Source organism: Coenobita brevimanus, chromosome 67 (genome assembly GCF_032717465.1).
Source record: "Coenobita brevimanus isolate Jiangsu-jjx chromosome 67, ASM3271746v2, whole genome shotgun sequence".
NCBI classification, from domain to species: Eukaryota; Metazoa; Arthropoda; class Malacostraca; order Decapoda; family Coenobitidae; genus Coenobita; species Coenobita brevimanus.
Window position 1 is genome coordinate 32021987 of NC_137020.1, and position 13070 is coordinate 32035056.

Below are 13070 nucleotides of genomic sequence, written 5' to 3' on the forward strand. Positions count from 1 at the left end.
TAGCAAAGTGAAACAAGTGGATGAAGAAGACAGTAAGGAGAGAAACAAGAAGAGCAGAGAACAGGTGAAAAGGAGAGGAACCGTGGTAGAATAGAAAACAGCATCCTGAAAAGAGAGGAAAGAGAGAAAACAATCGAATAAGAAGAACGCCGGACAGGTGGAAAAGAGAGGAACTGTGGTGGATGAAAGACAACTGAAAAGAGAGCAGAGAGAGAGAAAAAGATTGCCAGAGAGGAGCCAAGATGCCGTTTAAGAGGGATCGAAATGACTATGTTCACCACCATCCTAAATCCAGTAAGTTAATTTTCTCTCTCTCTCACACCCACACACACACACACACAAATCCTTCAACACTGGATAATTTAGGGTTTCCTCATCTCTCTAAAATTTTAATACAAATGAGACACTAGCTAAACTAAATTGCATTCTGGTGGACAAATTCAGTAACTCTCAACCTCTCACCCACTTAACCCCTTCAGTAGGATATCTTTAGCATTCTTTTTTCTACTAAGAAACATTTTTTATATATTTTTTCCCAATAAGAAAGTTTTAATTGTAGTAGTTATAATTCCCCTGGACAGAAGGTCTCTCCAAAATGTGATAACTGTGCACTGAGGAGAATTTTACCTGTACAGTATTTAAAATACTTCTCAGTACTGTAGGGATTAATGACGTTAGTTTCTAATCTATCCATCAAGACTGGTCACTGGGGAAAAATTAAATCACATGCTCTTACCTGAAGGGAGACATAAAAGGCAATACCTTAATGAAGTGGACAAGGATTCAGCAGCCAATTCACAGTAACCCTCAATATCTCCATCACTGTCTTCCTCAGGTCGGTCCTCCTCGTCCTCCAGCACCACCTCAGCTCAGTTCACGTGGCTGGAGATGGTGTGGATGGTCATAGTGTCTCTGTCTTACCTGCTGGGCTATGGCATCCAGATCAGCATCATCGTGGAGAGGTTCAGCCTGGAGGAGCCACCACACAACAGGGCGCTCTATGTTGTGTTCTTCATCCTTCCACATGTCATGGCTGGCCTAAAGAACCTACAGTAGTGAGTTCTGAGAGTCTGGTGGTGTGCTTCCTTTTCCTTTACCTTATGGCTGAACTTTAGAGACTAAAACAGTTAGTTCTAAATGGGTCTGGGTTGCTGTGTTTGAGGTTAAATCTTGGTTCAACCTGGAGACGCTCCCACACAACAGGCAACTCTACGTCGTTTTCTTCATCCTTCCACAAATCATGGCTGGACTGAAAAACATAAAATAGCGAGTTTTAAGAAGATCTGGGCTGTTTATTTGGAGTTAGAACTTCATTTAAAAGAATTGAATTATTCCCAAACGACAAGAATCTTTAAAACCCACAGTAAAGAGGGTGTTCGAGCTGCTTGATTTTGGGTTAAAGCTTGATTAATGAGACCTAGATTATTCTAGAGTGACAAGAATCTTTTGAACCAACAGCAATGGGTCATAAAAGGGTTCCAGTTGCTATATTAATGGTCTGAGCTTGTTTAAAAGGGTTATACTTTTTTAAAGTGACAAGGCTTTTTAGTAACTACAGCAGTGAGTTATAAGAGTTTGGGTAGTTTTATTTATAGGACCTGAGCTGAAGAGGACTAGACTGCTTTAATATGATACGCAACACTTTCAGTATGATGACATCCTGGAGTACTGTAAAATGGCAGGACCTTCTTTAATGCTGACCTTTTTACTACAATGACATCTTTTCCCAATTATTTCTGCTACTCAGCCTCCTCTCACTGCTACTTTTCCAACAGCCACTATCGGGAGGCACAGGAGGACGAGGAAGAGAACAGTGCTCTGAGCTGGGTCATACACATTGTCTGTCTTCCCTTCAGTCCACTCATCAGGTATGTTGTGTGACACTAAAGATGCCGTGTTTTTATCTGATGGAATTGTGCCACTCCCTCTAATCCCCTGACTGATGTAGGCCACTCCCAAAACTTGAATATTATGAAGTTCTTTCACCTCAACTTGGCCCGGATGTTCTTCCTTTAGGTGCAAACTTTACATACCGTATCTCATTGGCTGAGGAAGAAAATGCTACAGCTCTACATCCTTTACGCAGCACTTCTTTGTGACTGGAATCATATTTTATAGTTGACTTCATGATACAACCCAGTATTAAATTCAATGAGTTTTACTAGCATTTATGATGAACTGAGCAAAAGGGTGTTAGAGATCCTTGCAAGGTTAGAACAAATACACTGAATAAACAAAAATAAGTCAAAAATGCTTCTAGAATATATTAAAACTGTTTCCATATTACTGATACTGTAAACTAAGAGAAACTGATTTTTTTACTTTATAGGTGGTGCTGGCAATGTAACTTTAATGACCAGTATTTTTGTAATTTGTAGATTTGCTCGGGCATGGAGGTTTGGCATGAAGGAGAAGGACAACTGGGAATATGGTGTCAGGTATGTTTTGTGTGTGTGTGTGTGTGTGTGTGTGTGTGTGTGTGTGTGTGTGTGTGTGTGTGTGTGTGTGTGTGTGTGTGTGTGTGTGTGTGTGTGTGTGTGTGTGTGTGTGTGTGTCTAATCAAATGTGGAACAGATGTCAGGTCAAGTCAATTCATGGATGACTATGCTTAATTTGAATAAACAGCACATGATAGATACATATATATACTCATACTCCACCTGATACATAAATAAATATACTCTACCTGATACACAAACACAAATAACTACTCATACAGTACCTGGTAAATACATATACTCTACCTACCTTATGTGTTTTCTTGTGGCAGGTTCATTGACGAGCTGGTGACAGTGGGAGTGCTTCGTCTTTTTGAGGTGTTCCTGGGTGACGGTCCAGTCTTGTGTCTCCTAGTACGGGATGATGTGTGGTGGAGTTCACAGGACTGGAGTATGCAGATTACGGGTCAGTGCCATGGATGGTATCACTTTATACATTTTCTATTACACGTTAAACTTCGGATAATTTCTGATGCTGTCTGTCTGTGAGACGTAATGTGTGGTGGTGATTACAGGACTCGGGTACTATATGCAGATTACTAGTCAGTGACACAAATTTTATGTTTCTTCTTATTTTTTAGCCTTAAATTAGCAGCCTAGCCCTGGGCTCCTACACTCCTGATAAAAAAAAGGGTAATATACAAGTGAATGATGGATCGATGGAGATAATTCTACTTCTCATTTTATAAGGCAGACTATTTCACTTTTCTTCACAGTGCATTATATGACCCAAGTCAGCATTGGAACTATAACTCATTTCAATTAAACAACAACAAATGAACATTAGGTCAAGGCAATTAGATAAAAATATTCAATGTACTTGTACAATTTTCAAATAATGAAAGTGTAATTAACAGTATCATTCTTACCCTTATTGTCACCTAAATATGGGGTGAGAATAACAGGATTTTTTCTTCCACAGGTCCACCCAACTTGCTGAAGTGTGGTCCAGCATGCAAAGACATTGGAGAAAAGCCCATTGGTTTCTGGACAGTGTTCAGAATGTTGTTCCTGCTCTCCAAGATGGCTCAGTGTGTCACTTTTTACCTGTGAGTACCAGAGGGATATGGGGGATCTCTGGCGAACACTTGTTAAGAAAAATACCCGGTGTGTGTATATATATATATATCTATAATAAATTAATGGGTAGGTGGGGACGCTCACCATCCACTCACTCGATGTAGTGCTGCTCTCAGGTGTCTGCCCTTTCCTCTCCTCCCTCTTTTCCTTCCTTCCTCTTCTGCCTTTCTTTACTTCATGCTTTCCTCATCCTTTTGCCTATGTGTGACTTTACACTCCCTCCTTGTCTCTCCTTCATTTTTTCCTGTTCCTTCTGCCTATGGGTGACTCTACACTAAGTGACATGCCAAATGGTTTCCTGTTCACCAGGAAACCATTTACTACGCTTGGTGGTAACCATATAACCAAATTATGGCGCCTGGTGGTTTAGTGGGTAATTGATGCGCTCCAATCGGATTGAGCCGGTGAAGGTGTATATCCAAGGGGTAGTTGGGGTTATTGCTCACATAATGCCACTCAGGGATGAGTGAGGCTGGTCACTCTCATCTTAAATGTCAGGACCAACTTGCCTAGCCCTGGGCTGTTATGCTCCTCGTGGGGCAACGTAGGATTGGATGATGGATGGATGGATATAAAATAAATTAATAAAAAAGTTACAGCCAACACAAAACTTGAGAAGAAAAAGTTGCAGATGAGTACATTAACTGTTTTGGTGTTAGTAAAAATTTCTGGGGGATACAGGTAAAAAAATAAATAAATAAATAAATAAATAAAAATAAAAAATAAAATGTTGGCAGCCAATCCAAATATACTGTAAAAGTTGAACACAGATATATGCACTGTGCAGTGACAGTACTGATCAGTGGCACTGCTACAGAGGGGCCTGGTGGACCCCCCTCCCCAAGTCAAGCCCTTGCCTCCCACTGCACCCCATTTGAAATTTTGGATTACCTCACCCACTAACTCAACTTGTAGCTACAGTACTACCTCTAACTCTGTACTATCAAACTTCTAATTCTGGTAACTCAACTTTCACTTCATCTGCTACCTCAACTGTACCAACTCTCTAAAATTTGCGTTGTCATTAGTGTGATAGTCAAACGGCTGCAACGTCTCCAGTACCCCGAGCACTACCGCCACCTTAAGGGTTCCAATGCCAGACAAGGACGACTCAACTTCTTTGCAACACTGCTCCTCTACCTCGCCCACTTCTTCTTTATTGGTACAGTATGCCACCTTCCCATAGTCTGGGCTTCTCTTCTGCACAGTTCTCTGGATACATTAAGTCAGTGTTATGTCACTTTCTTTGCTACACTCTTCCTCAGCCAGTCACCCAACTCCATAGTAATACTGTTTTTTTTTTGTTTTTTTTAATGGTCAGGGCTACTTTCCTGTAAAAAAAAAAAAAAAAAAAAAAAAAAAAAATCTGTTTACAATAAGTTCTCATTCAATCACCCTTTTGCCACATTCCTCTACCCCTTTTATTTCTTCCTCATTTGTACGGCAAGGCAGTTTTTTAGTCAGGGTCATTTTCTAGTAAAGAATGTTAAAAATAGAACAATATTTCAATTCTGGTGCTTCCCCTAGACTATGACACACAACCTTCTGTAAATATTTGAGTTTTGGGTGAGATGAGCCTTGAGGAAAGATCTCACAGTCTGTCCAAAAATGAATGCTAATATTAATAAACATTCCTTAAGGTGACTGATAATGATTATAGTATTCTAATCTGCTATATTTTGTGGCCAGGGTCGCGCATCATGGGGTACAGCATGGTGGGGGCAACGTGGGGTGCGTGGGTGTACCTTATTGTGGGTCTTCACTGGCTACTCAACACAGCCTGGCACCTTATTACTGTACTCCGGTCTGAGGGACTCACTGCTGCAAGGTAATAACTCCACATTCACAATACTGTCCTGAAATTAACATACAGTATTTCTCACATATTTCTTCCTATCTATCTGTCTGTCCGTCTGTCTATCACCTACCCACCTACCTATATATCAATCCCTCCATCCATCCATCTATCTATCTATCTATCTCTTGCTTTTACCACTGCAAGGTAAAAAGTCCGCATTCCCACTACTGTCCTAAAATAGGCATATTTCTCTCATAAATATCTCTACATAGCTATCTATCTATAGTCCTATGCCAATCCTATAAGGGGTGGACTCAAACATAATCATCTCCACAAATGCTGATGGTATTTTGAACTGTCAGGCTGCATGAGACAGTTTTTCAGTACAGGACTTCAGCTCTGTCATCATTACAGTTTTGTGTCTTAATAAATACTAAACACTACACAGCACTTCACTGATTATCAGTACAGCTCTATCCGGTATCTACTGTTGCTGTGATTCAAAGTCCATCTAAACATGAACCCAGTGGAATACAAGCTGAACATGCTGTTCTGAAATCCACCATCCTCCTGTTTGGGGATAAGAAGGAAGCTGATGGACATTTGCATAAATGGGAAGTGGAGCCACACAGTTTTATCAGCATCACTTTGTGATGATGTTCCTCTCTAGCATCTGTCTCTACACATAAAAAGCTATACACAAGTTTAGATCTGTCTCTACAAATAAAAGCATACAGACTGCTTCACCTTTACACACCCCATACCAGATCAGTGTCGTCAATGGTGATGGGTGGTGTGTGGCTGATATGCCTGACCAATGAGCAGGGTGGACGACAACTGGGGCGTTTCATCATGTACTACAGCTTTGCCTTTGCCGAGAGTGCCATCTGTGGATACCTGTGGGTGGCTGCCATGAAGGGATCTGGGGATTTCTTTGAGGCAAAGGTAAGTGATGCTTTTTTTTTTTTTTATGCCTTGTTATTTTGGGGGGACACTTTTACACAATCAATTTACCACTTCAATTACCAGGTGGTTAAACCTGCTAGTTACAAAGTGGCTGGCCCAACGGTTCCAGGGTTCAAATCCTGATGCAGGCAGCACCTGGCTCAGTTGTCCATCCATGTTTTGTGGGTTGGTAAGTAAAATAAATACCAAGGGTAACATCTAGGGGAGGCAACTGTGCTAACCTGGATGACGCAATGGCCTTATATCCTAACACAGTGGGTTAATAACTCGACATAGGTTCAAATGCTTAAGTTAGAAATGAACACTGTGATAATGGTAAGCACCTCATAGTATCTGACCCCAGTTTTACCCCTACAATGGTAAACTATATAAAACTTGCTATTAAAGTTGCACTGCTGGCTATAAAGCTGATTTGCCATATTCATCAATTTTTGGCATCAGCTGTGTATAAATATGGTTACCCGGTACATAACCATTAATATACAGTATACCAAATTATACAAACACAGACATACTTGTACATGTACAGGCTCCGTGGTCGATGCTGGTGGTGTATTTAGTTGGTTTGGTGGCACACATGCTGTACTACACCCTGTGTCATCCAGGCTCCCCGTCCATCACATCACGTGGACTCCTCTGCTGCTCAGGCAACCGATGGGACCCTGTTGATCAACATGCGTAAATATAAACACAAGAGCAAATGTAGGGTAACAACAAAATTCTAGAAATATAAAAAGAAGAAAACTGTGCAAGGAATGCCAATAAAATTATAAAACGTAAAGAAGAACAAACAGTGTGATATCAAACTATAGGAAACAGAAAGCAGGTAAAAAAGATACTGCAGAAGAAAACAAATCAATACAGGAAGTCTTTCTTATTAGTAACCAGCACTTATGGTAATCACTGCCATTAGTTCACAATAAATTAAAGAAAAATCCCATTAAATATCTGTCGATAACTATAAAGCTGTTTGCCATTTTTTTTTCTATATTTACAATAACCAGTTGCATGGGAAAAATATATAATAATCTAGAACACATCCCTAACTTGCCATGATGACTGCCTACATCTGAATTACAAGTATATGAACAACAATGATCATGATAACACATAATAGTTATTGAATATAAGCACTAAGTGCCTGGAATAAATTAGCATACCAGTGCTGAATTTTTTTAATGGATCAAAAATTACTTATTCTGGTACTGCTGACCTTTGCATGAATGGTTGTTTGTCGTGGCCTAAAGTTTATCTGGACCAGAACCCGGTGAACTGCAGGCTGAAACTGTCCTTCTACAGTCCACCATCCTCCTTTTGGGGGAGAAGGAAGGTGATGAAGGATGTTTGTACAACCAGGCTGAGGAGCCACCCAGTTACATCAGTGCCGCAACATAAAGGTGTCCCTCTCAAGCAACTGCAAGAATGAAAAACTGTCTTAGAAAATGTGTATGTACAGGTATGTATATATGTATGTAATCTAGTGTTCCTACATTAATTGTGTTAGGTATATCAGTGTATTATACATGACTATTTCTGTATCTAATTAAGAATTATTCTGATGGTAGTACTGTAGTATGTTTGTGTAAAACTATCTGGCAGTACAGTCTCTTTCCTGGGTGTTTAATTAAATCAGAGATCATATACTTCTGCTGAAACAATGGGTGAACTGTATCATGTAAATATTTCTTCAACATACCACAATACAGTACAACACATGTACAGTAGGAAACATACACAATTACCACCCCTATATTGTACAAATGTAACAAAATCACTGCCCATCATTTACAAAGCTGTTTCATTCCTGAGTCTACAAATACAGGGAGATGTGCCTTGGCATGGTTGGGCCACGTGGAAAGAATGGAGAATGAGAGTCTGACAAGGGAGTGTATGTGAGTAAGGGGAAGGGGAGGGGGAGACTGAGTAGGAGAGGCAGGGATGTGGTGGAGAAGTCTTGTACAGTATATGAGAGAGACGGTATGAGTTGGGGAGAGGGCAGCTTAATGGTGAAGGACAGGTGACATGGAGATAATTAATTTGTAGCCACCCCTTCTGGATTTAAGGCATCTGGTTACAGGTAAACAGACAGGGAAAATATGATACTGGGAGCTGAGATGTACCCTCCCCAACTCTTTCACCTAGACTACACTAGCTCTCTACAGACAGCCCTTCCCGATTTGTGCTTGGCCAGCATTACACAGGGTAATCAATGGTTACTGGTATCCTCTCTGAAGAGAAGGTCTACTCCTGCAGTAAGCTTCATTTACAATGATAAGGGTGAAAATACAGATACTTCCCTTCTCATGCAAAAACTGAAAGTCAATAAAAAAATAAATACAGTAAATAAATACATAAGTTCATATTTTTAGTTAGTTGTTTTCCAGGAAGGGGCACTAACCTTTGGCCAACTCACTTGTTGTCACGGAGGGAAAATGTGCTGTTTAGTTATAAGGTTACCACCCGGCGTTGTCAATGATTTCCTGGTTTACAGGAAATAATTTGGCTTGACACTCAGTGTAAAGCTACCCAAAAAACAGAGTACCACTACACTAAATGGGTGGATGATGAGCATCCCAACCTACCACCTGTTTCTTACCAATGCCTTCTTTGAAAGCAGTGATAAGAAACAGGGAAGTGAGCATGGAAGTGAAAAAGATACTGCATAACAGTACTGTGCTACCAACTCTAACGTATGGAGGTGAAGCTTGGACCTTGTTGGAGGAATACAAGTCAAGAGTGAAAGCAGTGGAAATGAGTTATTTGAGAGGAGAACTCCACATGGACAGACAGACTGACAAATGAGGAAGTGAAGAAGCATTGTAGTGTGGATGTGGATGTGACAGGATGCGTTAGGAGAAACACACTAAGGTGGTTTGGCACTGTGGAGACGATGGAGAACAAGAGACTGACAAGGACAGTGTATGTGAGCGAGGTGGAGGGGGGCAAGAGAGGGGGAGGCCAAGGATGAGATGGAGGGATGGAGTGGGGAGGTATACAGGAGAGAGGGGTGTGAGCTGGGAGCAGAGCAGTGAAATGGCTGGGGGCAGAGCGACATGGAGATGATTTGTTTGTGGCCACCTCCTACGGGATTAAGGCGTCTGGCAATAGACAGATATACTGTACATAAGTCTGATGACAGTGCTGATAGTGATGATTTTCCTGGTCATATTATAGGTGGCACAGGAGACTTTATACAGTACCTTTGCGTCCAACACGGTAATATTGTCATGCACGGGTCCCATGTTGGACCAAAAACGTGTTGGACAAACAGCAGAGCTTATGGGGAAAAACAAATTATGTCAGCAACCCTATGAAAAGTCACCCTAAATACCTACCATATACTTATACATATATTGGTACTACTGTAAGTATAATAAATGGTACTGTACTATGAATGATAACTAACCTTTGAGGATAGTGTTGGTGGGCTTGCTGGGAATGGAAGGTGGTATCCGAGGCTCCGTAAGCCTTCACTGCCACCAGGATCTTGTCTTGGTTTTTTATTATGGTCCTCACGCTAGCTTTATTCACGTTGTAGGGCTTGGCGATGTCCACATTCCTCTCCCCTTTCTTCTTCCTCTCAATGATTTCTAGCTTGGTGGCCTGAGGGAGGTACTGCCGCTTCTTCAGGTTCTCAGAAGGATTCCTAGGCATCGTGAGCAGGGCAAAATGCAGTAGCAAGGGCAGAAAATGCAGCAAGAAAAAAGCACTGTCCAGTGCGAATTATGCGACTGAGTGGCGCTGTGGCGGGAGAAATTTAAACAAAACATCACGTGAGTGCAGAAGCGTTTTTGATTGGGAGACGTTACGATCACGTCACGATAGTGGGTGAGGGAGGCTACTTTATCAGAAGTTTTGATTGGCTGTCAGCGTCAAGGAACGTCCAGTATGACCGTGTTGGACCAGGGGTGATCGTGCTAGAGGCGAACTCTGCGGATTTCACCCACTTCTCGGAGCTCCATCCATGTTATGCTAACGCACCCGTGTTACAGTAATTAAATCGTATTAAATCGTACTAATTTTTTGCTCTCCGTGCTGGACAAACGCATGTTGGACGCGAGGGTACTGTACTAACTATTCTTAGGAATGAGTTATGCATCTTACACCATAACTTTCTCTGGTGTGCTATTAATATTACTGTATTTTAATATTGACACTGTCTGCATCAACTGTGCATTATCATTCCTCCTCTTTCTAAACTGTTTTTACTCTAATTTGACCCAGATTATCATCCTCTTGCAGCTTGTCTGATGTAGCTCAAAGGTACAAAAAGACAACATTGCAGCTCTACATTCTTTCCATAGCACTTCTCCATGACTACCATCATATTGTAGCAACAGTTTCTTGTAACAGCTCAGCAATAAAGATGGAGAGATGGGAATTATTTTAGGCCAGGTTAGAGCAAAACAGGTATAGTCATAGGTATGGTGAGGTAGGAATCTGAATGCAAAAATGAAAAAAATATAGTGGGCGTGGTTATCAATAACATAAGCAAGTCTATTGATGTGTAATATGCATACAGTACTAAATAACTAAAAAAAAAAAAAAGAGTAGTTTCTATCATGGCCACCCCATTTGGTTTTCTGTCAACAGGACAATGGCAGACTGATGATTGAAATATGTGGTAATCTTTTTCCATCCTTACTGCAGGGGTCATATACAATGGATGTGGTTGAAGGTACCGTTCATATCCATAACCTAATGCTGGTCAACTTACTGGTGATGTTGGTTCTGTATGACATGGTTTGTGTTGCCTGGTATATACTGGACAGCACCTGAGAGGTAGGGCAAACTGACTGTTTGCAATGTTGTACGTGCTCTATAAATCTAATGCTGTACAGTTTATGTTATATGGTCTGGTACATTGTAAATTTATGTTGGTGAATATATCATAAAAAAAAAGAAAGAGTATTTATACAATGAAGTACAGTATATTTTCAAATTCTGTTGACAAGAAGAAATTAATATATGCTATAACTATTGTGCCAGTGCTTTTCATTATCCTTTATATGTACTGTAATGCAACTCCATGTATAATGTACTGTATTCGGTATGTTACTGCTGTTGTAGTTGTTACTGCTGTTGCTAGCCCATTGAAATACAGTATATATGTAAAGCTTGTTGTTATAGTCTAGTGTCCATTTCACTTGCCAGCAAAGTGACAATTGTGCTAGGCTGACAAAAGGATGAACATGAAAACAGCATTATGGTCAGGCAGCTGTTGTTACCTTTACTGAATATCAAAGGGGCACGTGTCAAGTGGGGTTGGTGGAGGATTAGTGCCCCTCCCTGTAAAACAATTAACTCTAAGCCCTTGACCACCCCGTTTGGGATACATGGCGTCTGGCAATGGATGGATGGATGGACTTTCTGCTGACGAAGAGATCACTCAAGGCTTCATGCTTGTAAAGTGTGATGCAGTATGGTGGTAAAACATGGTCAGTAAAGAGGAATATGTCTGCAAACCTGTGTATAAATATTAATGGTGAGATGGTTGAGGTACACAACAAATGCAGATTTAGTGAGGCGATGTACAGTACATGGGCTGGTGGAGGTGGTTTGGACACGTGGAGACAATGTGACATTAGTAGCAGCAGTAATTGCAATCTCAGGCTCAACTGAAATTCGAACTCGGCAGACTGCAGGCTTAGGATGCCCTTCCCCCCCCCCTCCCCTTCCAGATGATCCTCCTCCTTTTGGGGGACAATGAAGATGCCGAAGGTCACTTGCAAAGCCACGTAGTTCAGCCAGTTGGTAATATAGCGACATAACATGAAGCTATTCCTCCCCATCCCATGTGTCAAAGTGAATGAATCACTTTACTGACCTTAATGTGTAACGGACCGCTCTTGTGGCCGCACTACGGACAACTATGATGGTATCCTTGGAAGACACCTCTGGGTTGCGTTGAGGGACTTGACTCTTATGTTGCTGAAGACCGTACACTCTGAAAGTGGTCATTACGTGAAGATACGGCTTACTCATTGCAGCACTGGAAAACTGCCTTACAATATACTATAAAGGCCATGGTGCAATAAATAAATGGGATTCGTGTGTGATTACCTGCGTGCTGAATGCCAGATTTGCCACACTGACAACGTACTCAACACTACGTTAGCGTTCAATTATGCAAGCATAGTCCTTGTGAACCTCTTCTAGTAAAAACTGCAATAGCGGGTAATAACAGAAATATTAACTACTGTTACACGCTAGGTCTAGAAAAGAAAAAAAAAACTAAGCAGAACAGAAAACTACTGATATATCAATAAGTATATATTGCTACAAACTCAGCATGGAAAAGTCGAACATGATACGATAAATACCACAGCTTGAGCTGTAATACGAAGATGGTATAACATTCTTTAGTGTGAAGGCAGGAGAGGTGTAAGGCTTTAAATGAAGAGTCAAAAGCAGTGCTTGTAAAGTCATCAGAGTAGGGGCTCCAAAAATGCAATACCCTGGGTTTATGGACGACTGCACGAGCAGAAAAAATGCAAGAATCTGGGTGTAGGCAAGAGGCAGGAAAAATGCAAGACCTTGGATCATATGGATGTACGGGCAACAATGCTGGGACAGGAAAAATGCAAGACCCTGGGTGTATAAGCAACAGAGTAGAGGCAGGAAAAATGCAAGACCCTGGGTGTATAAGCAACAGAGTAGAGGCAGGAAAAATGCAAGACCCTGGGTGTATAAGCAACAGAGTAGAGGCAGGAAAAATGCAAGACCCT

General features: G+C 41.1%; 1 protein-coding gene across 1 annotated transcript; it reads left to right on the top strand.

Annotated features, from left to right (window-relative positions):
* The first annotated feature begins 242 nt into the window (after positions 1-242).
* LOC145405608 (XK-related protein 6-like) lies at positions 243-7024 on the top strand. Its single transcript, XM_080276935.1, has 10 exons — positions 243-294; positions 836-1055; positions 1776-1868; positions 2379-2438; positions 2771-2904; positions 3421-3547; positions 4607-4740; positions 5268-5406; positions 6144-6321; positions 6872-7024. The coding sequence occupies exons 1-10, from the start codon at positions 243-245 to the stop codon at positions 7022-7024; spliced, it is 1290 nt and encodes a 429-aa protein (XP_080133061.1).
* Positions 7025-13070: the final 6046 nt, after the last annotated feature.